The 27,476-nt window shown below is 39.1% G+C and overlaps 2 protein-coding genes across 3 annotated transcripts in view; both read right to left on the bottom strand.

Moving 5' to 3' along the window:
* Positions 1 to 2,456, bottom strand: part of LOC131972017 (ubiquitin carboxyl-terminal hydrolase 37-like) — a 6,480-nt gene extending 4,024 nt beyond the window's left edge. For both annotated transcript variants that reach the window (XM_059333735.1, XM_059333734.1), the window contains exons 1-6: positions 2,400 to 2,456; positions 2,154 to 2,206; positions 1,149 to 1,242; positions 951 to 1,034; positions 579 to 835; positions 204 to 452 (exon numbers count right to left, since the gene is read on the bottom strand). In XM_059333735.1, the coding sequence (XP_059189718.1) occupies positions 204 to 452; positions 579 to 835; positions 951 to 1,034; positions 1,149 to 1,242; positions 2,154 to 2,206; positions 2,400 to 2,420 (758 nt within the window). In that variant the 5' untranslated portion in view covers positions 2,421 to 2,456. The remainder of the gene's footprint in view (positions 1 to 203; positions 453 to 578; positions 836 to 950; positions 1,035 to 1,148; positions 1,243 to 2,153; positions 2,207 to 2,399) is intronic.
* Positions 2,457 to 16,576: 14,120 nt separating this feature from the next.
* LOC131971518 (ubiquitin carboxyl-terminal hydrolase 3-like) lies at positions 16,577 to 22,550 on the bottom strand. Its single transcript, XM_059333027.1, has 15 exons — positions 22,494 to 22,550; positions 22,248 to 22,300; positions 21,243 to 21,336; positions 21,045 to 21,128; positions 20,653 to 20,903; positions 20,278 to 20,526; positions 19,923 to 20,054; positions 19,184 to 19,307; positions 18,937 to 19,088; positions 18,280 to 18,379; positions 18,093 to 18,169; positions 17,813 to 17,921; positions 17,632 to 17,692; positions 16,879 to 17,036; positions 16,577 to 16,792 (listed from the first exon to the last, which is right to left on the bottom strand). The coding sequence occupies exons 1-15, from the start codon at positions 22,512 to 22,514 to the stop codon at positions 16,787 to 16,789; spliced, it is 1,671 nt and encodes a 556-aa protein (XP_059189010.1). The 5' UTR covers positions 22,515 to 22,550; the 3' UTR covers positions 16,577 to 16,786.
* Positions 22,551 to 27,476: the final 4,926 nt, after the last annotated feature.

A 27,476-nucleotide genomic window follows, 5' to 3' on the forward strand; every position in this document is an offset into this window, starting at 1 on the left:
GTCACATCACACGTTAACATCATTATCTCCAATTACAAACTGCTGATACTTTCACTTAAATATAAACTAGTTTATGGACTTATGTTCTCCATGGAGGTCGAAAGCAAAGCTGCAAAAACAATCAGTTGTTGCATTCTGGGAAGATTAAAACCTGTGTTGTTTCTTGTCTCTGCGTGAGAATAAGTGTGAGCAGATTTACTCACCCGAGCCAGGAGATGTGTTGAACTCTGAGGCTCCACGGTCTGATGACAGTTGCTTTCTGGTGCACCACTTTGGTGACTTTGTCTCCAGATTCAGGCTGCTGAGGCACCGTGGCAGCTGCTTTCCTGTCCTCCTTCTTGTCTTCTTTCAACACATCCTTCTCTTCTTTGCTGAGTTCTTTACACTCCACCACTTTGTCGACTTGGGTGGAGCTGATGGGCTGTCGGGTCCCAGCTTCAGTTTTCACGGGTCTGAAACATGGAGAAACATTGAGCGTACCATAATAAGATGGCGAATAACACTTGATCTTGTGAACTTGATATTAAAATGTGGCTTTGAATGTGAAGTATAAAATATGAGAGTAGTTGTGGACTGACCTGTTCTGGTTCTGCTGGGTCTGTTTCTGGCACAAGACCTTGACGACTGCGTCTTCAAGTAGGGACGCAAAATCTGTCTGCTGAGGCACGGTGGGAGCTGCTTTCTCGTCCTCCTTCTTAGTTTCTTCCAGCTCGTTCTCTTCTTCTTCAGTGAGTCCTTTAAACTCCACCACTTCATCAGCTTGGACGGAGCCGTCGGGCTGAAGGAGCTGCTGTTGATCTTCATCTTCAACACTGGGAGCCACGCGACTTTTTCTCTGTTGGAGGACAAAAAAAACTCCAGCGGTTCAATAACTTTAGAAGACAATATTCACATCCAGACTATAAATATCCGCTAATTCTAAAAGCAGTGGATCTTTGTGTGAAACATACCCTGCAGCAGCTAAACAGTCTCCAGAAAGACGACGACTTCTTCGTTGGCTCTTTCAAAGTCTCTGGTGGACTTGTGTCTTCATTCTGTAGAGTAAGAATGAACAAAAACAACGTCAAGCATCTTCTGTGTCCACATAGAAATGTTACAAACTTGTGAAAGGAGTCACATGAAGCATCAAGGCTTCCTGTGAAACATACCTGACTGCGTCTGAACAGCCTGGACCACCAGGGAGTCCTCCCAGTGCGGCTCTCTGCAGAGGTCCTGGTGGCGGGAGCTTCTGACACGTTGACTCTGCAGAAACAGAAACACAGCTTATTGTGAATTCATGTTGGAAACAATAAGGGGACAGTTTAACCCCGTGAGACCAAGCTACCGCTACTGTCTTTAAATGGCTGTAGCCGGCTCAGTTGTAACTTTCTGTGGCTGTAAACAAAGTGAAGATGCTGGTTTCACATGAAACTAGAAGACATGAGGAGCTTTGGTACCACTGACATCAGATCTTGTCGTGGAGTGGGCTAAATCACCCCTCAAATTTAGGTTTTGAGGAGGGACCCTGACCTCTGAAATATTAATGAGTTCTATGGATACCTGCTTTTAAGAATAACTGGTAAAGACAACTTCAATCACGGCAAGTATGTCCATTACTTCATTCAACAGATGTAATTACTTTAAACATAATTGTAAAGCTTCTGCTGTAGACTCCTTCAATATCAATCAATTTAGAACGTTGATTAAAATTCCCTTTATTTTGAAAGGATTTATTACAAGTAGAAATTATAATATGAAAATATTTTTTAGATTTAAGTGTAAAAGGCTAAAAAAATGTAGGTTTTAACAAGAGTTTGTATTGGTCATCAAGTCTAAAAAAACAAATTCCCAGTCATGATACAGGTCTCTGAGTTCACTGACTTTTACAATAACACAATATTTAAATATTTAATCTCTTAAAAACACTGATAGGATGCCATGAACAGTCCTCTAATAAATGATTTGAATGTGTTGTTGAGCCTGAAACAGAGGAGCTGTTGATTCAATTATGTTAATAGGATGTTGTGGCTCCTCCACATGTGCAAAATTGGTAGACAAATATTAAGAAAAACAACTTTTAGTGTACAAGCTGTGCTGCTGTGTTACACAACACTTTGGTTAACTGCATCACATGTTACAGGTGTTCGCTAAGTTTCCAAAAGCAACTTTCTTACCGTCCATTGAAGCTCTGATCTCCCTCAACTTTTTCAGGAGCGATCTGTATTTTCTGTTCAGAATAAGGACAAATATAATACAAATTAGCACAAAAAGCAATGGAAATTATCGAAAATATATGAAAAAGTTTAACAGATAACCACAAAAAGACTTCTGACAGTGAGTGATGCCAAATATTTAGCTGGAGAAAGTCTCAAACAGTGCAAAAACTACACAAACATACGTGAAGAGTCTGTGCAACAAACCTTTGGTTTACGATCAAACATCTTTGCAAATCTTTCAGTAGCTAAAAACACAACTGAACGGGAGCAAAACTTGTCTGAAGTGATTGAAAACGTGTCTGAAGACTAACTGGGAGACTCTGACATCATTCTGATAGGAACACGTCTCTTTGATGTCACGTTCTAGAATGTTTCATGAGTTCCATCAGAATGTCATATAGAACACACACACACATTTTCAAAAATCAAATATAATCACTGCTTATATCTTCTGGTTTGGCTCAAACTACTGCTTATAAAAGTCTTAGCTTTTATTTGTATATATAGTCATGGAAAAAAATATTAGACCACCCTTTTCCTTCAATTTCTTGTTCATTTTAATGCCTGGAAGAACTAAAGGTACATTTGTTTGAACAAATATAATGATAACAACAAAACTAATTAATAAGAGTTTAATTTAAGAGCTGATATCGAGACATTTTCCATGATAATAACCAAAATCATTATCTAGAAAACATATGTATATATCCACCTTGTGCAAGGGACATTAGAAGAAAAGTTTGCTCATTTTGGTTCATACAGGTTCATCTCAATACATTAGAATATGATGTAAAAGTCCATTTCCAGTTGTTCAAGTCAAATAGCCCCAACCAAGTATTGAGTCATATAGATGGACATACTTTTCAGAGGCCAACATTTCCATATTAAACATACTTTTTAAAATTTTGTAATATTCAAATTTGTTGAGACACTGAATTGTAGGTCTTCATTAAATGTGATGTCATTCTGTATGTAATGGATTTATGTAATGTGTTATTTCCACTTTTTGAATTTAATTTCTGACATAGATACACTTTTCTATGATATTCAAATTCATTGAGATGTACCTGTATGTGTTTGTTAGCATTTTTTTTATCTGTCCTTACCCTACATGCAAACTATGAAATTATTTATTATATTTTTTTCTTTCAGCACAAAATCAGTCATAAGTTTGACTTTCCATTCTGTTAATTTAACATTGTTTAAGGCTGCCAAGAACCCAAAATACATAAATCAATTAATAAATCAAATTAAATATATTTTTTAATGTACACGCACGGATAACCACTCAAAATATTACTATAAATGAAATAATGGTTAAAAAAAATAATGTTCACTTTTTATGCACACAAAAAAAGCAAAAAGGAGTAAAAAAATAAAACAACACATTTGATTATTTACATACAAGCCAGATTTAAAGACAGTTTGGATGCTGTGAAAAACATTAAGACCAACAGAATCCTTTGCGACCTACATTCAGCTGAATAATGATTGTGCCTTTTTATTTAAAGTCTGTTTGCATACATGTATATAATAGCACATCTGTGCAACTGTGTCACTGAGCACATATTTTTGTAGAAGTCTCTGGTGGTACCAAACCTGGCAACCCCACAGTGACTGCCCCCTGCTGTTCATGAAGTAATAGATCCAGCATGTAACTCCCCATCAAACCACAAACTGTAGTTTTAACATTATCTTAAACTCAAGGAATGTTAATGTTGCTCTGTGACTTCTGGATATGGAAATAATAAACTGACTGCAGTTAAATTTGTCAACTTAAACATTGATGTAATGTCGTGGTTGTGTTCACAAATTATTTTTATTGGAAAAAAGCAGTTTTAAACTACTATATGTTATTAGGACCTGTTTTCTCATTTTGTGACTATGAACAGATTTAAAAAGAGAGACTGACCACTAGATGGCATCATTATCCAGATTTTTAAGATGGGTTGAATTATTTGTCCTTTTCAAAGCGGATTAAGCCATCTCCAACTAAAGAGCTCATTTTTAGATTAACTTGAATAAAATGTGTGTGATGTGTTACACCTTGAGGACTACAGCTCTGGCAATCAGTATACAGATTCATCTCAATATATTAGTATATCATAGAAACTTTATTTATGTCAGTAATTAAATTCAAAAAGTGTAAATAACACATTATATAGATCATTAATACTTGGTTGGGGCTATTTGACAGTGAAACAAAACACATTGGCTATCTGCCTTCTTATAATTATTCAAATATAATATAACAGTTTCCTTTGTTAAAGTCACTGAGGACACTCAGTAAGGAGTCAGGGTGTGTCCTCTCCACACACAGTATCTGGTCGGCAAGCACATTGGCCTGCGGTGGAATGTAAGACACTGACCAGAATGACTGAAGTCAAACTTATTGGGGGAGTAGAAGGGTTTACAGTTAATGAAAATAATTTAATGTTGATGGGATCAAAAGTATCTCAATTTTCTGGCTAATTAAAGGATAAATAAATCAATTTTCTTTCAGCCTTGGTTGATTAAAATGATTATTAGTAGAATCAAACACAACTTGTGTTTCCAGATGTAAACTGACTGTTGTTGGTGAATTATACACTTTTCTCTCAACCTACTACAAACATTTAATCTCTTGACAAAATGAATGTGTGCTCAGTGTGTCGAGCCGTCCTCACTTCACCTCGCTGACTCACATTTCAGTAGACAAAAGGTTTGTCTGTGTACAGAAACTTCACCTGGCCGCTGTTATAATTAGATCAAATTTGCATTGAGTTTGGTTTGGAAATACATGTGGAAGAACATGGATTTGATGCGCTGCATGAAAAGTGAAGAACATCTAATTCATTGGGGGTTGAGGGGGCCCGAAAAATTTTTAAAGCTTGTGACTGTGTATGTGTCAGAGCTATTTTTGATAGAATATGACAAACAAAAAATAGAAAGTGTGGTACAATTGTAAATAGCCCAAAAATTCACTTTTTCGCTGAAACCAAACTCAAAACGTCATTACACACGCTCAATGCAGAGGATATGTATGAGATAAATCAGCAATACTTGCTTAATAATAGTCACAAATTACCCTTACATAAATGTTTAACACAAAATACTCATTTACCATTTGATCAAATTATTATTACTGTTAGAATAGCATGGAAAGCACTCAAATGAAAACGCGTATACAAAGGATATGTTAGAGAGGATAGATATTCTCGTAACAAAGCTCTAATGGTAGTAGTTATTCAGACAGTTTAATAATAGCAGCCGAGTTGAGGGGCTGCGGCCAGCCTCGCTTCCTCTGCGGTCTCGAAGCGCTGCAAATTCGGGTCACGGCACCAAAGATGTAACCCGGCCCGCGTGAAATGAGCCTCTCCACACTCTCGGACTCTGTGTTGTCCATCCATCCATCCATTTTCTTCCGCTTATCCGGGGCCGGGTCGCGGGGGCAGCAGGCTAAGCAGGGCATTCCAGACGTCCCTCTCCCCAGCCACAACGTCCAGCTCCTCCTGGGGGACCCCGAGGCGTTCCCAGGCCAGGAGAGAGATATAATCCCTCTACCGTGTTCTGGGTCTTCCCCGGGGCCTCCTACCAGTTGGACGTGCCCGGAACACCTCTAACTGGAGGCGCCCGGGAGGCATCCTTACCAGATGCCCAAACCACCTCAGCTGACTCCTTTCGACACGAAGGAGCAGCGGCTCTACTCCGAGCTCCCTCCGGATGTCTGAGCTCCTCACCCTATCTCTAAGGCTGAGCCCAGCCACCCTACGGAGGAAGCTCATTTCAGCCGCTTGTATCCGCGATCTTGCTCTTTCGATCACTACCCAAAGTTCATGACCATAGGTGAGGGTTGGAACATAGTTGGACCGGTAAATCGAGCTTTGCTTTCCGGCTCAGCTCCTTCTTCACCACGACGGTCCGGTACAACGCCCGCATCACTGCTGACGCCGCACCAAACCGCCTGTCCATCTCACGCTCCGTTCTACCCTCACTTGTGAACAAGACCCCGAGATACTTGAACTCCTTCGCTTGAGGCAGTACCTCTCTCCCCACCCAGAGGGGGCAGTCCACCGTTTTCCGGCAGAGAACCATGGCCTCAGACTTGGAGGTGCTAACTCTCATCCCAACTGCTTCGCACTCGGCTGCAAACCGCCCCAACGAGTGCTGGAGGTCCCGGCTTGATGAAGCCAAAAGAACCACATCATCTGCAAAAAGCAGAGATGCAATTCTTAGGTCACCAAACCGAATCCCTTCCTCCCTCCGGCTGCGCCTTGATATCCTGTCCATGAAAACCACAAACAGAATCGGAGACAAGGGGCAACCCTGGCGGAGGCCAACACCCACTGGGAACGTGTTTGACGTTGTGCCGAGTATGCGGACACAGCTCTCACTTTGGTTATATAGGGACTCTGCGTTGTGTTTTATGGTAATGGTGTAGGGCGGAAGAGGGACCAGTCAGACTCGGGTGGTTATATTTGCGGCTCGGACCGCGTTGTGGTTTATTGCTCGCAACGGCTGGCAGCTCAACCTTCAACAGTACAAGTAAACACTGAATCAGACAGCAGAAAGTCTAAAGGCAGGTTCTCATGCTAAACAACAGACACTTTTGAGCTAGCGCTGTACACACACATAGAATGGACTAAGAAATAACTAACAACAGTCTAACAACATACACAAACAGCCGTTAATCTAACAGAATAGACATTGAGCAGCGAGACTTGTTTACATACGAAGCTGGTTGCTATGGAGACTATAGATTGAAGAAATTCGTTTCCAAATCACCATTTCACTCTGAGACATTGGAGGAGAAAGTTTCACTCGATGATTTTTTCAAAAGTGAGCAAGAGCCCAGCGAAAAAAGGTGACTAACCGAACCCTGTTTAGTTGTTCTAAAAAGTTATCGTTGAAAATGTGAGAATTCACGAGTTTTAAATAATTTTCAGACTTTTTTTTCAAAGCAGTTTTTTTCGACTTCTCGACTGAATTTGGGCCTTGAGGCGTTGAAAGCTCGACGGCCTCAGCTGCTGCCTGTCAGCTGTGGAGAGTTAGCTCAGTCAAAAATATAAACACATCTATTAAACATGAAATATTGCAGTGAAGACGTTGGTAAAGGCCTGAATAACTGATTGCAATCATCCATTTAGTAGCTTTCTTTTTCTGACAAATTAGCAAGAAGGGAACAATGACATTTACTGTACACAGAGAAGAGAAAATAACTTATTTAAGGGAAAAATCAGTGATCTCAGGATCAGAAGGCTAAATGTGACACTTTTATTCAATTTACACAACATTTAGTTGTGTTAAATTAGGCAAATAATAAACTAACTAACCTAAACTGTATGTTGACCATTACAGATGTGTGACGTATCATCTCACCTCAGTGACCACAGCTACTGGAGGACGGTGCCCAGCAGGAGACGGGACAGCACCATCACCAACCAGGTAAAACTCTTGTGATGCACACAGTAAAAGTGTTATGCGTTTGTGCTTACTTAAAATATCTTTTTCTAACATTATCTTTAGTGTGCAGTGCTTTGATATAAGTTTAAATGACTATGACTACTAAATGACTAATTACCCATACAATCAGTGAATAAATGCACATAAATGTTTGTGGGACTCTGACAATTGTGACATTAAAAATGACAGTGTGTCTCATCCTTAAAGTGTGACAACATGCACCTTGTGTCAATACTTGTTAGGTAACTTAATCTCTCTGACAGAGAGATTAAGTTACCTAACAAGTATTGACACTGTATTTTTGATGACATCCAGTATACGTGACTAGAAGAAAAGCAATAAAAGCATCCTCAGTGCAAAAAAACAAAGTGTTATGATTAGTTGAAAATGGAGCTGTCAGGATATCAGAAATCGTTGAAACGTGACGACAGCTGTTAAAAACACATTGTTAAAGTTGTGAAATAGTTCAGGCACCAAAACCACGACCTTAAGGTTAGGAGACGAGACCAGGATTAGGCTTCAAAAACACGACCTCTGGACAAACTTCCAACAACGGGACATGGACAGCGGTCTCCTGGATGAAAGACTGGGGCTTTGAGCCATTATCATGAATGTGTGGCCTGAGTCCCTCTCCTGGAACGAGCAGTAACGTGTCTTCAGTTTCTCCGGCTGTATGTCCTGCAGGCAGCTGACCCACTGACTGTTTGTCCTCCTGCTGGTCTGGATGAAGATGTATCGTTGTGGCGATCGTGCGTTTGGTCCCACCTCAGTCCGCGCGTTACACTAAGCGATCAGTAAGTTTGGTGTGTTAGAGGCCAGTGCGATTATTGATATGATGAGAAGTGTGGATCCAAGTGTGGCGTTGAAGCGTTCTGGTATTCCTGTAATAATTATCTGTATAGTAATTGCTCTTATTGACTAGTACTTAGCCTTTCATGGTACCATTTTATAATAAAGCCATTTTCAGTGAAACAGGAAGCACAGATGGAAAGCAGTGATGTTACAGCAGCAGTCTGAAAGGATGATAACTGTATCTGGTCCCTTACTTTCTCTCACTGTTCCTCTTCAACAGGCTTCGGAGGGCACAAATCGTAAGAGGGAGAGCAGCTCTGCCGACCGCGAGGAGCCCCCGGAGAAGAAACTCTGTGTGACTGCACCTGTGCTGCCGGAGCGGAGCCCCAGCCCACAGCCCTCCACCTCTTCACAGAGCAGCCTGGAGGTGAGTGGTCCTACTGTGTCACACACATCTATCCCACACTGCATCAGTGTAAAGGGTGTAGCTGAACCCCCACCTCCCTCTCTCTGTCTGTGTGTCTGAAGGAGGTCCAGCAGCCTGAGGACGACGTTGAGGGGTCCCAGCCTGGTGGTCTCTCATCTTTTGAGGTGCTGTCGCGGATCGTCATGGACTGGCTGACTGACTCTCCGTACAACCCGGAGCTGTGACAGTACCAGACACACACACACACACACACAAAACAAAATTACAAACTACAAACAAACAAACAAAAAACTTCAACTCCCTTTAAGTTTAAACTCTGTAATTTCTCTTTAGTCCATAGATATGTTTTTCTTTCTTTTTAGTTCGTAAGTTTCCACTTAAATGTTAACTATTTTATTCATTTTTAGTTTGTAGATAAGTTTAAATTCAACTTTCACCTTTCATGTCCTTCCTAAAAAAAACAAAAAACAAAAAAACCAAAACTTTAACTCCTTTTTAGTTTATAGATAAGTTTTAATTCTTTCATTTCTATTTAGTCTTTGGAAGTCGGATCTTTTTAGCTTGTTGAAATGTTTCCTTCCTCAAAAAAAAAAAAAAAATCTTTAACTCCTTTTTAGTCCGTAGATAAGTTTTAACTTTTTAATTTCTATAGTCGAAGTTTTAAGTATTTCGTTCATTTTTAGTTGGTCTGTAAGTTTAAACTCAACTTTCACCTTTCATGTCCTTCCTTAAAAAAAAAAAAAAAAACTTTAACTCCTTTTTAGCTCTAAGGTAAGTTTTAACTCTTTCATTTATATTTAGTCTTTGGATAATTTTTTCTCTCTCTGTCATTTCTTTGTAGTTCATAGAAAAGTTTTGCGTATTTCATATCTTTTTAGTTTGTCAATAAGTTTTCCTTCCTCAAAAAAAAAAATCTTTATCTCCTTTGATGTCCATTGATAAGTTTTAACTTTTTAATTTCTATATAGTTCAAGTTTTAAGTATTTAATTTATGTTTAGTTTGTTGGTAAGTTTTTTCATTCTCTATTCCTTTCCTAGTATGTAGAAAATTAATGTAAGTGTTTTATCTGATGCCTACTAAACTTTCTGTAAAAAAAAAAAAAAAAGCAATGATTAAGTATTCAGACTCATTGCCACTTTTAAAAAAATAATCCTAAATATTTTCTGTGACAGGCTCAAAGGGTTTTAGAGTCGACTGACAGAACTGTTCCACCTGGTTCATGAAGCTTTTTCTTTTGTTTCACCAAGTTGATTCTGTGCTGTCAGTATATTAACTCAGTGAGTTTAAACATGTATGTGGAGGTTTGTTTCATGATAGCATGTTGCACTGACTTCAGCCACTAGAGGTCAGGAGTGCACAGCTTCAAATGTTAAATGTTTTAAATGTTAATTTAAGGAGAAAGTTTTCTTTTCTCTTGAACTCTTGAGGCTGAAACTAGTGAAACACATTTTCAACTAACTAAAATATAATAACAATAGCAAAAAAGAACAACAGAAACACATAGTGTAGATGTATTTGATTTTTTTTTTTTTTAACTTTGTAGAAGGAAAGAGCTTTAAGAGGGTCTGATGGTGATGTTCCATTCAAATCCTTTTTTTTTTTTTTTAAAGTTGGTAGAAGACATGAAAACTATTCTCTCATACAGTTTCTAATTAATACCATAATTATTTGGCTTTGTCTAAATATATCAGGTAAAGAACAGATGAAACAATTGAAACTAGTGTCTTGTTATTTCATGAAGTTGCAGTATGACCAATAGAAACATGTATTTGGATGGAACATTACCAAAGGGTTAGGGTTAGGGAGGGTCAGACCCTCTTAAAGAGCTTTCCTTTTATTATAAACACTTCAACACAGACACACTCATTATAACACGACACAAAAAGATAAGATGGTACGTTTTATTCATTCACAAGCAGAAGTAATATTTGCTTCAGTGTTATTAATACTGTGGTTGACTGACTCTTCATACAGACAGGAGCTGTGACAGTACCACACACACACACACACACACACATTCACTACTAACAATTCTTTGACGCCTTTTTCATTTAAAGATAAACTTTAACTCTTTAATTTCTATTTTGTCCATAGATATGTCGTACGTATTTCTTTTTTTTTTTGTTCCTTGATAAGTGTGAATTTTTAAATTTCTATTGAGTTCGTAGACATTTTTCATGTCTTTCCTTTCAACTTTCATGTCCTCCCTCAAAACGCCCTTTAACTCCTTTTAGTCCGTAAAAACATTTGAGGTCTTTCATTTCTATTTAGGTTTTGGTTTAGTTTGAACTCATTTATTTCTTTTTAGTGAGTCAAAAGTTAATAATCAACTTTCACCTTTTAAGTCCTTCCTCAAAGACAAACAAACAAACAAAAAACAACCTTTAACTCCTTTTCAGCTCTAAAATAAGTTTTAACTCTGTGATTTCTTTGTAGTTCATAGATAATTTTTTAGTATGTCATTGCTTTTTAGTTTGGCGACAAGTTTTCCTTCCTCAAAAAACAAACAAACAAACAAACCCAATTTTAATCTATTGATAAGTTGATACTGTGGCTGTTTCTTATTCACCAGCAGTACTAAAATACATCTATCCCACACTGCATCAGTGTAAAGGGTGTAGCTGAACCCCCACCTCCCTCTCTCTGTCTGTGTGTCTGAAGGAGGTCCAGCAGCCTGAGGACGACGTTGAGGGGTCCCAGCCTGGTGGTCTCTCATCTTTTGAGGTGCTGTCGCGGATCGTCATGGACTGGCTGACTGACTCTCCGTACAACCCGGAGCTGTGACAGTACCACACACACACACACACACACACACAAAACAAAATTACAAACTACAAACAAAAAACTTCAACTCCTTTTTAGTTTATAGATAAGTTTGAACTCTTTCATTTCTATTTAGTCTTTGGAAGTCGGATCTTTTTAGTTTGTCGAAATGTTTCCTTCCTCAAAAAAACAACAACAAAAAAAATCTTTAACTCCTTTTTAGTCCGTAGATAAGTTTTAACTTTTTAATTTCTAAAGTCGAGGTTTTAAGTATTCCATTAATTTTTAGTTGGTCTGTAAGTTCATATAATGACGTTGCAGTATGACCAATAGAAACATGTATTTGGACGGAACATTACCAAAGGGTTAGGGTTAGGGAGGGTCAGACCCTCTTAAAGAGCTTTCCTTTTACTCTAAACACTTCAACTTCAAATTCCTTTAAATGGTTCAGAATGCTGCAGCTAAAAGTTGATCTAAAACTTGAAAGTTTGACGATATTACAGTCATTTCAGCTTCTCATTGAATCAGACTTTGACGTGCTTCTAATGGCTTTCAGAGTTGAAGTCATGTCCCCCTCATAGCTGTCTGATTTCCTTGTGTGTTTAGAGTAGAGCAGGGTATGACTGCGTGCATATTCACATATTCACATGTTCACATGTACTTCTGCAGGAGATGCACATATTTTAGCTGCAAGCCTCATCACACAATCACTCAACCTGGTCATGACTTTTGTTACGGCTGGCTGCCGTTCTTCATTTATTGAATTGTTTCTCCGCATTACTCTCCTAATTATGTAAATCCAGTTGTGGGATTCCTCGAAGTTGATTGGACCTTCTGGAGCTGTGAGACCGCCTACTTCCTGGTTCCTGCTTACTCGTCTGTGATTGGTGCGGCGGAGATTCCTGCGAGTCAGCCAATCAGGACTCTTCAATCAACCAACTGCACCTTATAAAACGCTTGTGTTTCCACAGTTCATGGCGGCTGTGAGAGAGTGAGCAGTCTGCCTTTACTGTTCGTTGCACATCAATTTATGTAATTAGAAGCAATGTATTGTATTATTGATTGTTGCAGCAGTATCACTTGCCTGTCTGAGTGGTTCAGATAGTTTTTTGGGAGTCTTTGTAAGTTCTGTTAGTTTGTAAATTCGTTAGATAAAGAGAACCAAGAGTTGGACACCCTTTGTTTAAATTTTAGTTTGTTTTGTCTGTTGTTTTCTGAAAGCTTTTGGGTGCTGACTTCTTTTTGTACTTTAGAGGGGTTTTTTAAGCCAAGAGCTTTGTAATTCATTTATTCAACTTTGTATAGTTTATTGCTTAATTGTCAGTCCCCATATAGCCTCCTTTTGTTATATTTTGTTGTACAACAGCACTCTCTTACTGGTTAAAAATAAACACCTGATTTTAACCTGAACTGCCCAGTGTTGCGTTCCACCTCATTTCTATTCCTTTTACATGTTACAGCTCTCAAAATCGAGCCGGGTCGTAACACTTTAAATGAACCTGGTAATAGTATAATATGGTCTGACAGCAGAGCAACTGTAGGAATACTCATCGTCTTCTCCACTGTTTAAGCCTATTCATAGTGGGGCGCACAGAGGAATTGTCACTTATTTATTTCATCAAACAATGCAACTTCACAGCAATTACTGCTCTGCCAGAGCATGTCCACATTTTCTGGTGCCTGTGCAGTTGAAGTGCAATAATAACAATAAATATTGTGGTGGAGAGAAGGTAGAATTATTGACATTAACATGATTTGTAAATGAGTTACAGCCAAAAAAAAGTTTTTGTGATGTCGCTGTGACTTTGACTTTTGACCTCCACAATCTAAGGAGGTCATCTCTGTGTGAACATTGGTAGAAATCAGTCAATCACTTTGTCCTTTAGTCTGAGTGGACATTTGCACAGAATTTGAAGAATTTCCTTCAAGGCATTCCTGAGATACTACATTCACAAGGATGGGACAGACGCAAAGATGCACATCACATAAAAACAGCAAAATATTGGTTTGAAAGACATTCAGGCAAACCTGATTGTGCTCTACTAGTGCAGAAATAACACATCGGGCATTGATGTTATTTGTGCGCCTGCGCTGTAAAAAACAAACTGTCGTTTTTACAGTAAAAAAACAGAAGCTGTGGTTGCCAGAACTTTACCGTAATAAATACGGTGCAACTTTTTGTAATATTATGGTATTATATTATATTTGGTTTTATATATATTATGGTAATATATATATTATATTAGCACTGTTGATTTCCCGTTTAAGATAGCTATTTTAGTCCCTATTTTACCATAAAAAATAAAAAGTTTTTCCATCAAAAGAAACACTGTTCTGCCATATAATTGACAAGAAAAACTTTATAAATGCTGCATGAATTAAAGATTTTACCTTTAAATATTACAGTAAAATGTAAAAACTACTGTTTAGCTGATATAAACATTTACGGTGTTTCATTGTTACTGAAACTGAATTAACCCATTTATCATTTTACAGTCTTTTACTGTCATGGTTTAGCAGTTTTTCACTGTAAAATCTACAGACATGTTTTACTGTGTGTGAGAACACAAAGCAATGATACCAGTAGATATCATAACAAAAGACGAGCTTTGCAAATGCTTCTGGGTAGAACTGCACTAACCCTGGTCTCATTCAGGACCAGTTAGCTTTCACATGCTTGGTTTGCTGAAGACATGCTAGTTTCCACATTTATAGCATAAGATATTTAACAGTGATAGATCCTGCTTTATATTGCATTAGTAACAACTACGTGAACTTGGATATGAAACATTGTAGCTCAGTATCAGTATCACCATATAGAGATGAGTGCTTGATTTTAAAAAAAAAACAACACAAAACATTTTTTGTTTCCAGTTAATATTGAGGTCTTAAGCATCATCGATGCAATTTGTCATCATGGGGAGTATGGCAGTTTTTTTAAAAAGTAAGTATATTATCCTGTGTACATTATGTGACGGGGTCAGCTTTTTAGTGTGTTTTTTGTGTTGCTTTGCTGTTGTTTTTTTCCTCTGTATGTCTCCCTGGCCACGAACATTCCGTGCAATACACACCCATTATAATCTCAGAATTTCTCCAAAAATGATCATGGTCATTGAACAGGGATTGATAAAAAAAAATATATGACCTATCGAAACGTATCAAATCTATTTATTTTCTATTTTTTTGTAAATATGTATCATTTAAATATGTATGTTTAGGGGGGGGGAAGTAGTAGTGGAGAAGGGGTAGGTTTAAATAAGCTTATGCTTCATCCTACTCCTTTTCGGACATGTTGCGTTCACATAGCTTTTGTTTTGACTATTGCTATTTTTTTTTGTTTTCATTATTCTCATTGGATGTATTTGTTTTTGAGTTTACTTTGTTGTGTTACTCGCACATGTTTGAAATCAAAAAAGCTGAACTGAACATGGCTTTCATTGAGATACTTTTATTAAACCAATCTAAGCTACATTAATGTTTCCTTGCGTTTGATGCTACCGCTATGCAAGCTCAGGTGTTAGCTGTAATATGTGATGTGAGTGCTAACGGTGTAGCTGGGTAAGCTAACATGTAGCTACAGCATTTAAATGAGGGAAATAAAGAAGCCATTAAAAAAAATTAATCTAAAATGTCAATCATAGTCAGACATAAAAAATACACAATACAATTTAAAAGAGGAGAACCACATTCATACATACAAAATAAGTTGACTAAATCAATCACATCACAAAAGGGGTAAATTCATTACACAATACGAATAAATAGAGGATAAAGTAAAATAGATATGACTTTAAGGAAGTTAATCAAATACATTCATGAAACAGTCTATAAAACTGTTGCTTTTTTATTATGTATTAGGGGAAATAGAGAATGCATATGATGTATATTGGTGTTGATATGATGTCAGGTTGTAATAATTGTTTTCTGATAACTGAGATGTATTTAAGGTGTTATAATGCACTGTAGTTTAAATATTAAAGTTGGTTAAAAAGAGATCCTTAATACTGTTCAATTATGAATAACGCTGCGGTGAAAAAGATAAATGATGCTCTTTAAAAATATAAATAAGTGCATTTATGTTAAAATATATATTCATGATAAATAATCACCACCAGCGTTAGCTTGATTTTACAACTTAACGCTCACTGTGAAAAGTGAAAAGCTGTAATTTCTTACTGTGTTGTATTGTTCTTACTGTATTTTATTGTCTTGTATTGTAAAGCGTCCTTGGGCTTCTTGAAAGGTGATATATAAATTTAAGTTGTTATTGTTATGAATATTATTATTATTATTGTAATGTGATCACTGGAGATAATGTTACTGTATACTGGACAGGAGGTAAAGTGATGGGTAGCTCATAAAACGGATGCGTCAGAAAATTAAGATATTTATATTAAAATATATTTATTTATATTAAAATATTTTATTTATATTAAAAATAATATTAATTAAAAAAATGTAACTACTATTTACAATATATTTTTTCATTCATTCATTCATAGAGACATTCAATCATTCATGCTCCCATTCACTCCTACGGCCAATTAAGAGTCACTAATTGAACCTAAGCTGCATGTTTAGGACCATGGGAGGAAGCCGGAGTACCCGGAGAGAACCCACGCTGACACGGGGAGAACATGCAAACTCCACACAGAAGAGCCGCAGGCCGGATTCAAACCTGAGACCCTCTTGCTGTGAGGCCACTACACCACCGTGTAGCCCTATCTATCTTTTTTACTACCCAGAGAGCAAGCCATGCGGACCAAGTCGTCTCGTGATTTGCGGGAGACGAGTTCTGATTTGGTCAAAGGCGTCGGCGACTGTGGCGAGGAAAAACTGCTGTGGCAGAAACCTCGAGAGGGACCAGACTCTCTGGGGGAACCCTTCCTCCTCAGGGCTGGGGGGACCTACCGCTGCTGCTGCTGCTGCTGCTGCTGCTCCAGGATCACAGGACGACTGTTGGTTGTGACCCAAAACCTCCATCTTCAGCTGCACCACCTGCAACACACAAACAGGGATGAACAGACTTACCTGTGGGTCTCCATGACTACTCACCTGGACTGGATCTTCTTCTTGAGCCTGACAGATTTCATTTCAGGTCTCTTGGTGCCTTCTGTGTTGTCCAGGGACTCTGGCACCGGTAAGTCCCCCCATTCCCAGAGCGGCCTACATCTAAAGACACACAGAAAATGTTAGTGGGCTCCGTGTGGAACAAGCAACATGTTTGTATGATGTGTTTGTCGTAGTCGTCCTCTTACCCGTCTCTGGTAGAAAAGGATGTAGGCTGTCCTCTGACGCTGCTCACAGACAGCCCGCCTGGTTGTCTCCGTGACCTGGGCGTCATTATAGTGGAGCCAGCGGTCACCTGCACCACCCATGTCCTGGTCCGGGTGCACGCCGTCACTGACGTAGTGTCCTAACGGGAGAGGAATCACTGTTACAGCTTCACATGAAGAGGAGCTTATAAAGAGGAGGAGAACTGCAGTCTCCAACCAAACTTAATTCAAAATGTAAATGATTTTTTTTTACAGAAAACCAGTATTTAAAGTGTGCTAGTCAGTAAATAACTGAATATTCTCCACCTTTATCTACAGGTCCATCTCAATACATTAGAATATGATGGAAAAGTCCATTTCCAGTAGTTCAAGTCAAATAGCCCCAACCAAATATTGAGTCATATAGATGGACATACTTTTCAGAGGCCAACATTTCCATATTAAACATAATTTTTGGTCTTTTGTAATATTCTTTTTTTTTTTTTGAGATACTGAATTTTAGGCCTTCATTAAATGGAAGCCATAATCATTATAATTTGGAGAAATTCAATAAATGAAGGCATTAAATGTTTCATTCTGTGTGTAATGGATCTATATAATGTGTTATTTCCACTTTTTAAATTGAATTACCGACAAACTTTTCTCTATGATATTCTAATTTATTGAGATGCACCTGTATCTGTTAGAGGGACTAGGGCTACTGACAGTTAGACCTTGAGTGTGTAAATATCTTACCACTGTTTCCTCTGGTGCCTAAATGGCTGATGACACTAACCAGGCTGTACAAGCCCTCCGCCTGAGGAGAAACACAGTAACAGTAACAGTTAGCTCCACAAACTCTGTGTGTGTGTGTGTGTGTGTGTGCGTGCGTGCGTGCGTGCGTGCGTGCGTGCGTGCGTGTGTGTGATTGTTCTACCTGTGTGGAGGTCACCATCAGCTCCCTGAAGAGGTCGACGGGGTCCTGCAGCTTTACCAGCTGATAGCACGGAGTGAAGGTGAATCTCTTTATCTGTAACATCAGGACTCTGAGGATAGGAAAGGAAACAGCAGAGGCACAAGGTGAGTGATTGCAGAAATTAACTGGATAAATGAATAAAAGCCAGCAAAAACACCTCCATGAATCTAAGTCTGTACACAGGGTTAACGTGTTTCAGATTTTGTAACTGCAGGTTTGTGATGGATGTGATGTGACTCACTTGGGCAGGGTCAGGAAGGTGGAGCGCTGGCCTGATGTCTTGCCTCCACATTCACATTTAAACTCCAGCTGTGTTTCCTGCAGGGACAACAAGCAGTCAGTTAAAACACAGCAACAACACAGCAGGGCCAAATGTTTTGTTCCATGAGGTTCCTCTCAGTCCGTGTTGATGTGAATGAGGTTCTTACCTTCTGGTAGTTCTGGATCATTACCTGTACTGAGGCACCAGGGAGCAGGTCCAGAGAAAGGTTGGTGAACTCCTCCTCTCTGATGGATTGAGCTCCACACCTGCACATTAGAGAAAATAAATACAGTCAATGGAAGAGAATTATTTTCTGATTTAGCTGAACCAGTGGCGGTTCTACACAGTGGCCTACAGGGGCCCTGCTGTGGCCCCTGTGTCAAATTAATAATAAAATGATCAATTTATAACGATAAACAATTCTTACCTTTTTTTTGTTCAAACAATATCTCATTGTACACAAAAGGAACCCAGAATGTGTACATTGTATAATAGTTTAATTGTCCAATAAAATATTGGTATATATGCAAATGATTAAATGAGAAATGTCATTGTCATACAAAAAAAACTGTTTTTGTTGGTGAGTCTCATTGTTTAAATCAATGTATTCGTATCTTCCAAATATACTTAAATGAGATGTTTAAATAAGCTAAAATAAAGGTTTTGAATGCTTAAATATCATCTTTGCCATTTGTATGTGCTAATGTGCCCCTCTGATTAAACCCCTCCTTGGCCTCCACAGTAAAATTGGTCTAGAACTGCCACTGAGCTGAACGGACCCTTTAGAGATAAGCTACTCAGGTTTCTCTCTGTGTGCTTTTACCTTTTGCATGTCCTGGTGTTCTGCATCTTAAACACCAGGTTCTTCTCCACAGGGCAGCAGTAGCTGTTTCCCACGAAGGCTGCGACTTCCTGCAGCGGTGGAGCCAGAGTCCTCATCTGACCCAGGACGGTTGTGATGAACTCATGGGCATCCTGAACACACACACAGACACACAGGTTTAATTTAAAGGCACAGACGAGAAGAAGACTGCAGCAGGCAGCAATGAGACGGTAACAAGCGGACTCACTTTCTGGCCGTTGTCGGCAAATTCAGGGGCCAGGATGGAGACGGTCCTCTTGAAGACGTCGAGGGCCCGAAGCTTGTGGTGGCCGTCTCTGGAGCCGTGACATCTCACAATGTTCATAAAACGGCTGGAGATAGAGAAGGAAAAGGTGGTTGTTAGATCTCCGTCAGTGTGTGTGTGTGTGTGTGTGTGTGTTCTTGTACTTCCTACATAGTGAGGACCAGAACATGTTTTTAACCAACAGAGTGAGGGCATTTTTGCAAAGTGAGGACATTTCGGCCGGTCCTCACTTCTTTAAAGGCTTTTTTGAGATTTCAGACTTTTTTTTAAGGGTTCAGGTTATATGATAATGATTATTAACTGAAACTTTATTGTGTGGTAACAAAACTAACTAAAATTATAGTGAAAATGTCCTTCATTTTCTTCTTAGTCAACTTTTTTCAAACATAATGAAGATGGATAAGGCAAAGGAAATAAAGGCAAAATTTACTGTGACCTCTTTTAATCTTCCACCCAACAAATTACCCCATTACATAAAACTAAAACGAATAAAAACTAAACTAAAACTAAAAGCTAACTGAATTTGAAAAGAAAAAATCACAACGAAATTGAAACTAAAACTAATGAAAAATCCAAAACTATTATAACCTTGCAAGGGAATTCACTGTTCCAATGAGGGCCCTCACAAAGATAGAAGTACAAGAGTGTACAGAGTGTGTGTGTGTGTGTGAGGCTGCTGTACCTTATCAGCTCAGCCTCAGGAATCAAACTCCACGCGTCCTCCTGGTAGTTGACGTCTCTGATGAAGCCTGCGAGTGTGATCAGACTCTGCAGGCTGGAGTTCATGTAGCAGTTGTTGAGCGGGTTGGGAAATCTGACACACAAACACAACAAGTCACATCACACGTTAACATCATTATCTCCAATTACAAACTGCTGATACTTTCACTTAAATATAAACTAGTTTATGGACTTATGTTCTGCATGGAGGTCGAAAGCAAAGCTGCAAAAACAATCAGTTGTTGCATTCTGGGAAGATTAAAACCTGTGTTGTTTCTTGTCTCTGCGTGAGAATAAGTGTGAGCAGATTTACTCACCCGAGCCAGGAGATGTGTTGAACTCTGAGGCTCCACGGTCTGATGACAGTTGCTTTCTGGTGCACCACTTTGGTGACTTTGTCTCCAGATTCAGGCTGCTGAGGCACCGTGGCAGCTGCTTTCCTGTCCTCCTTCTTGTCTTCTTTCAACACATCCTTCTCTTCTTTGCTGAGTTCTTTACACTCCACCACTTTGTCGACTTGGGTGGAGCTGATGGGCTGTCGGGTCCCAGCTTCAGTTTTCACGGGTCTGAAACATGGAGAAACATTGAGCGTACCATAATAAGATGGGAAATAACACTTGATCTTGTGAACTTGATATTAAAATGTGGCTTTGAATGTGAAGTATAAAATATGAGAGTAGTTGTGGACTGACCTGTTCTGGTTCTGCTGGGTCTGTTTCTGGCACAAGACCTTGACGACTGCGTCTTCAAGGAGGGACGCAAAATCTGTCTGCTGAGGCACGGTGGGAGCTGCTTTCTCGTCCTCCTTCTTAGTTTCTTCCAGCTCGTTCTCTTCTTCTTCAGTGAGTCCTTTAAACTCCACCACTTCATCAGCTTGGACGGAGCCGTCGGGCTGAAGGAGCTGCTGTTGATCTTCAACACTGGGAGCCACGCGACTTTTTCTCTGTTGGAGGACAAAAAAAACTCCAGCGGTTCAATAACACAGAAACAACAGTGAGAATGAAGACTTTAGAAGACAATATTCACATCCAGACTATAAATATCCGCTAATTCTAAAAGCAGTAGATCTTTGTGTGAAACATACCCTGCAGCAGCTAAACAGTCTCCAGAAAGACGACGACTTCTTCGTTGGCTCTTTCAAAGTCTCTGGTGGACTTGTGTCTTCATTCTGTAGAGTAAGAATGAACAAAAACAACGTCAAGCATCTTCTGTGTCCACATAGAAATGTTACAAACTTGTGAAAGGAGTCACATGAAGCATCAAGGCTTCCTGTGAAACATACCTGACTGCGTCTGAACAGTCTGGACCACCAGGGAGTCCTCCTAGTGCGGCTCTCTGCAGAGGTCCTGGTGGCGGGAGCTTCTGACACGTTGACTCTGCAGAAACAGAAACACAGCTTATTGTGAATTCATGTTGGAAACAATAAGGGGACAGTTTAACCCCGTGAGACCAAGCTACCGCTACTGTCTTTAAATGGCTGTAGCCGGCTCAGTTGTAACTTTCTGTGGCTGTAAACAAAGTGAAGATGCTGGTTTCACATGAAACTAGAAGACATGAGGAGCTTTGGTACCACTGACATCAGATCTTGTCGTGGAGTGGGCTAAATCACCCCTCAAATTTAGGTTTTGAGGAGGGACCCTGACCTCTGAAATATTAATGAGTTCTATGGATACCTGCTTTTAAGAATAACTGGTAAAGACAACTTCAATCACGGCAAGTATGTCCATTACATCATTCAACAGATGTAATTACTTTAAACATAATTGTAAAGCTTCTGCTGTAGACTCCTTCAATATCAATCAATTTAGAACGTTGATTAAAATTCCCTTTATTTTGAAAGGATTTATTACAAGTAGAAATTATAATATGAAAATATTTTTTAGATTTAAGTGTAAAAGGCTAAAAAAATGTAGGTTTTAACAAGAGTTTGTATTGGTCATCAAGTCTAAAAAAACAAATTCCCAGTCATGATACAGGTCTCTGAGTTCACTGACTTTTACAATAACACAATATTTAAATATTGAATCCCTTAAAAACACTGATAGGATGCCATGAACAGTTCTCTAATAAATGATTTGAATGTGTTGTTGAGCCTGAAACAGAGGAGCTGTTGATTCAATTATGTTAATAGGATGTTGTGGCTCCTCCACATGTGCAAAATTGGTAGACAAATATTAAGAAAAACAACTTTTAGTGTACAAGTTGTGCTGCTGTGTTACACAACACTTTGGTTAACTGCATCACATGTTACAGGTGTTCGCTAAGTTTCCAAAAGCAACTTTCTTACCGTCCATTGAAGCTCTGATCTCCCTCAACTTTTTCAGGAGCGATCTGTATTTTCTGTTCAGAATAAGGACAAATATAATACAAATTAGCACAAAAAGCAATGGAAATTATCGAAAATATATGAAAAAGTTTCACAGATAACCACAAAAAGACTTCTGACAGTGAGTGATGCCAAATATTTAGCTGGAGAAAGTCTCAAACAGTGCAGAAACTACACAAACAGACGTGAAGAGTCTGTGCAACAAACCTTTGGTTTACGATCAAACATCTTTGCAAATCTTTCAGTAGCTAAAAACACGACTGAACGGGAGCAAAACTTGTCTGAAGTGATTGAAAACGTGTCTGAAGACTAACTGGGAGACTCTGACATCATTCTGATAGGAACACGTCTCTTTGATGTCACGTTCTAGAATGTTTCATGAGTTCCATCAGAATGTCATATAGAACACACACACACATTTTCAAAAATCAAATATAATCACTGCTTATATCTTCTGGTTTGGCTCAAACTACTGCTTATAAAAGTCTTAGCTTTTATTTAGTCATCGAAAAAATATTAGACCACCCTTTTCCTTCAATTTCTTGTTCATTTTAATGCCTGGAAGAACTAAAGGTACATTTGTTTGAACAAATATAATGATAACAACAAAACTAATTAATAAGAGTTTAATTTAAGAGCTGATATCGAGACATTTTCCATGATAATAACCAAAATCATTATCTAGAAAACATATGTATATATCCACCTTGTGCAAGGGACATTAGAAGAAAAGTTTGCTCATTTTGGTTCATACAGGTTCATCTCAATACATCAGAATATGATGTAAAAGTCCATTTCCAGTTGTTCAAGTCAAATAGCCCCAACCAAGTATTGAGTCATATAGATGGACATACTTTTCAGAGGCCAACATTTCCATATTAAACATACTTTTTAAAATTTTGTAATATTCAAATTTGTTGAGACACTGAATTGTAGGTCTTCATTAAATGTGATGTCATTCTGTATGTAATGGATTTATGTAATGTGTTATTTCCACTTTTTGAATTTAATTTCTGACATAGATACACTTTTCTATGATATTCAAATTCATTGAGATGTACCTGTATGTGTTTGTTAGCATTTTTTTTATCTGTCCTTACCCTACATGCAAACTATGAAATTATTTATTATATTTTTTTCTTTCAGCACAAAATCAGTCATAAGTTTGACTTTCCATTCTGTTAATTTAACATTGTTTAAGGCTGCCAAGAACCCAAAATACATAAATCAATTAATAAATCAAATTAAATATATTTTTTAATGTACACGCACGGATAACCACTCAAAATATTACTATAAATGAAATAATGGTTAAAAAAAATAATGTTCACTTTTTATGCACACAAAAAAAGCAAAAAGGAGTAAAAAAATAAAACAACACATTTGATTATTTACATACAAGCCAGATTTAAAGACAGTTTGGATGCTGTGAAAAACATTAAGACCAACAGAATCCTTTGCGACCTACATTCAGCTGAATAATGATTGTGCCTTTTTATTTAAAGTCTGTTTGCATACATGTATATAATAGCACGTCTGTGCAACTGTGTCACTGAGCACATATTTTTGTAGAAGTCTCTGGTGGTACCAAACCTGGCAACCCCACAGTCACTGCCCCCTGCTGTTCATGAAGTAATAGATCCAGCATGTAACTCCCCATCAAACCACAAACTGTAGTTTTAACATTATCTTAAACTCAAGGAATGTTAATGTTGCTCTGTGACTTCTGGATATGGAAATAATAAACTGACTGCAGTTAAATTTGTCAACTTAAACATTGATGTAATGTCGTGGTTGTGTTCACAAATTATTTTTATTGGAAAAAAGCAGTTTTAAACTACTATATGTTATTAGGACCTGTTTTCTCATTTTGTGACTATGAACAGATTTAAAAAGAGAGACTGACCACTAGATGGCATCATTATCCAGATTTTTAAGATGGGTTGAATTATTTGTCCTTTTCAAAGCGGATTAAGCCATCTCCAACTAAAGAGCTCATTTTTAGATTAACTTGAATAAAATGTGTGTGATGTGTTACACCTTGAGGACTACAGCTCTGGCAATCAGTATACAGATTCATCTCAATATATTAGTATATCATAGAAACTTTATTTATGTCAGTAATTAAATTCAAAAAGTGTAAATAACACATTATATAGATCATTAATACTTGGTTGGGGCTATTTGACAGTGAAACAAAACACATTGGCTATCTGCCTTCTTATAATTATTCAAATATAATATAACAGTTTCCTTTGTTAAACTCACTGAGGACACTCAGTAAGGAGTCAGGGTGTGTCCTCTCCACACACAGTATCTGGTCGGCAAGCACATTGGCCTGCGGTGGAATGTAAGACACTGACCAGAATGACTGAAGTCAAACTTATTGGGGGAGTAGAAGGGTTTACAGTTAATGAAAATAATTTAATGTTGATGGGATCAAAAGTATCTCAATTTTCTGGCTAATTAAAGGATAAATAAATCAATTTTCTTTCAGCCTTGGTTGATTAAAATGATTATTAGTAGAATCAAACACAACTTGTGTTTCCAGATGTAAACTGACTGTTGTTGGTGAATTATACACTTTTCTCTCAACCTACTACAAACATTTAATCTCTTGACAAAATGAATGTGTGCTCAGTGTGTCGAGCCGTCCTCACTTCACCTCGCTGACTCACATTTCAGTAGACAAAAGGTTTGTCTGTGTACAGAAACTTCACCTGGCCGCTGTTATAATTAGATCAAATTTGCATTGAGTTTGGTTTGGAAATACATGTGGAAGGACATGGATTTGATGCGCTGCATGAAAAGTGAAGAACATCTAATTCATTGGGGGTTGAGGGGGCCCGAAAAATTTTTAAAGCTTGTGACTGTGTATGTGTCAGAGCTATTTTTGATAGAATATGACAAACAAAAAATAGAAAGTGTGGTACAATTGTAAATAGCCCAAAAATTCACTTTTTCGCTGAAACCAAACTCAAAACGTCATTACACACGCTCAATGCAGAGGATATGTATGAGATAAATCAGCAATACTTGCTTAATAATAGTCACAAATTACCCTTACATAAATGTTTAACACAAAATACTCATTTACCATTTGATCAAATTATTATTACTGTTAGAATAGCATGGAAAGCACTCAAATGAAAACGCGTATACAAAGGATATGTTAGAGAGGATGGATATTCTCGTAACAAAGCTCTAACGGTAGTAGTTATTCAGACAGTTTAATAATAGCAGCCGAGTTGAGGGGCTGCGGCCAGCCTCGCTTCCTCTGCGGTCTCGAAGCGCCGCAAATTCGGGTCACGGCACCAAAGATGTAACCCGGCCCGCGTGAAATGAGCCTCTCCACACTCTCGGACTCTGTGTTGTCCATCCATCCATCCATTTTCTTCCGCTTATCCGGGGCCGGGTCGCGGGGGCAGCAGGCTAAGCAGGGCATTCCAGACGTCCCTCTCCCCAGCCACAACGTCCAGCTCCTCCTGGGGGACCCCGAGGCGTTCCCAGGCCAGGAGAGAGATATAATCCCTCTACCGTGTTCTGGGTCTTCCCCGGGGCCTCCTACCAGTTGGACGTGCCCGGAACACCTCTAACTGGAGGCGCCCGGGAGGCATCCTTACCAGATGCCCAAACCACCTCAGCTGACTCCTTTCGACACGAAGGAGCAGCGGCTCTACTCCGAGCTCCCTCCGGATGTCTGAGCTCCTCACCCTATCTCTAAGGCTGAGCCCAGCCACCCTACGGAGGAAGCTCATTTCAGCCGCTTGTATCCGCGATCTTGCTCTTTCGGTCACTACCCAAAGTTCATGACCATAGGTGAGGGTTGGAACATAGTTGGACCGGTAAATCGAGCTTTGCTTTCCGGCTCAGCTCCTTCTTCACCACGACGGTCCGGTACAACGCCCGCATCACTGCTGACGCCGCACCCAACCGCCTGTCCATCTCACGCTCCGTTCTACCCTCACTCGTGAACAAGACCCCGAGATACTTGAACTCCTTCGCTTGAGGCAGTACCTCTCTCCCCACCCAGAGGGGGCAGTCCACCGTTTTCCGGCAGAGAACCATGGCCTCAGACTTGGAGGCGCTGACTCTCATCCCAACTGCTTCGCACTCGGCTGCAAACCGCCCCAACGAGTGCTGGAGGTCCCGGCTTGATGAAGCCAAAAGAACCACATCATCTGCAAAAAGCAGAGATGCAATTCTTAGGTCACCAAACCGAATCCCTTCCTCCCCCCGGCTGCGCCTTGATATCCTGTCCATGAAAACCACAAACAGAATCGGAGACAAGGGGCAACCCTGGTGGAGACCAACACCCACTGGGAACGTGTTTGACGTTGTGCCGAGTATGCGGACACAGCTCTCACTTTGGTTATATAGGGACTCTGCGTTGTGTTTTATGGTAATGGTGTAGGGCGGAAGAGGGACCAGTCAGACTCGGGTGGTTATATTTGCGGCTCGGACCGCGTTGTGGTTTATTGCTCGCAACGGCTGGCAGCTCAACCTTCAACAGTACAAGTAAACACTGAATCAGACAGCAGAAAGTCTAAAGGCAGGTTCTCATGCTAAACAACAGACACTTTTGAGCTAGCGCTGTACACACACATAGAATGGACTAAGAAATAACTAACAACAGTCTAACAACATACACAAACAGCCGTTAATCTAACAGAATAGACATTGAGCAGCGAGACTTGTTTACATACGAAGCTGGTTGCTATGGAGACTATAGATTGAAGAAATTCGTTTCCAAATCACCATTTCACTCTGAGACATTGGAGGAGAAAGTTTCACTCGATGATTTTTTCAAAAGTGAGCAAGAGCCCAGCGAAAAAAGGTGACTAACCGAACCCTGTTTAGTTGTTCTAAAAAGTTATCGTTGAAAATCACGAGTTTTAAATAATTTTCAGACTTTTTTTTCAAAGCAGTTTTTTTCGACTTCTCGACTGAATTTGGGCCTTGAGGCGTTGAAAGCTCGACGGCCTCAGCTGCTGCCTGTCAGCTGTGGAGAGTTATAGCTCAGTCAAAAATATAAACACATCTATTAAACATGAAATATTGCAGTGAAGACGTTGGTAAAGGCCTGAATAAGGCCTGATTGCAATCATCCATTTAGTAGCTTTCTTTTTCTGACAAATTAGCAAGAAGGGAACAATGACATTTACTGTACACAGAGAAGAGAAAATAACT

The sequence above is a fragment of the Centropristis striata genome, chromosome 5 (genome assembly GCF_030273125.1).
Source record: "Centropristis striata isolate RG_2023a ecotype Rhode Island chromosome 5, C.striata_1.0, whole genome shotgun sequence".
Taxonomy (NCBI): domain Eukaryota; kingdom Metazoa; phylum Chordata; class Actinopteri; order Perciformes; family Serranidae; genus Centropristis; species Centropristis striata.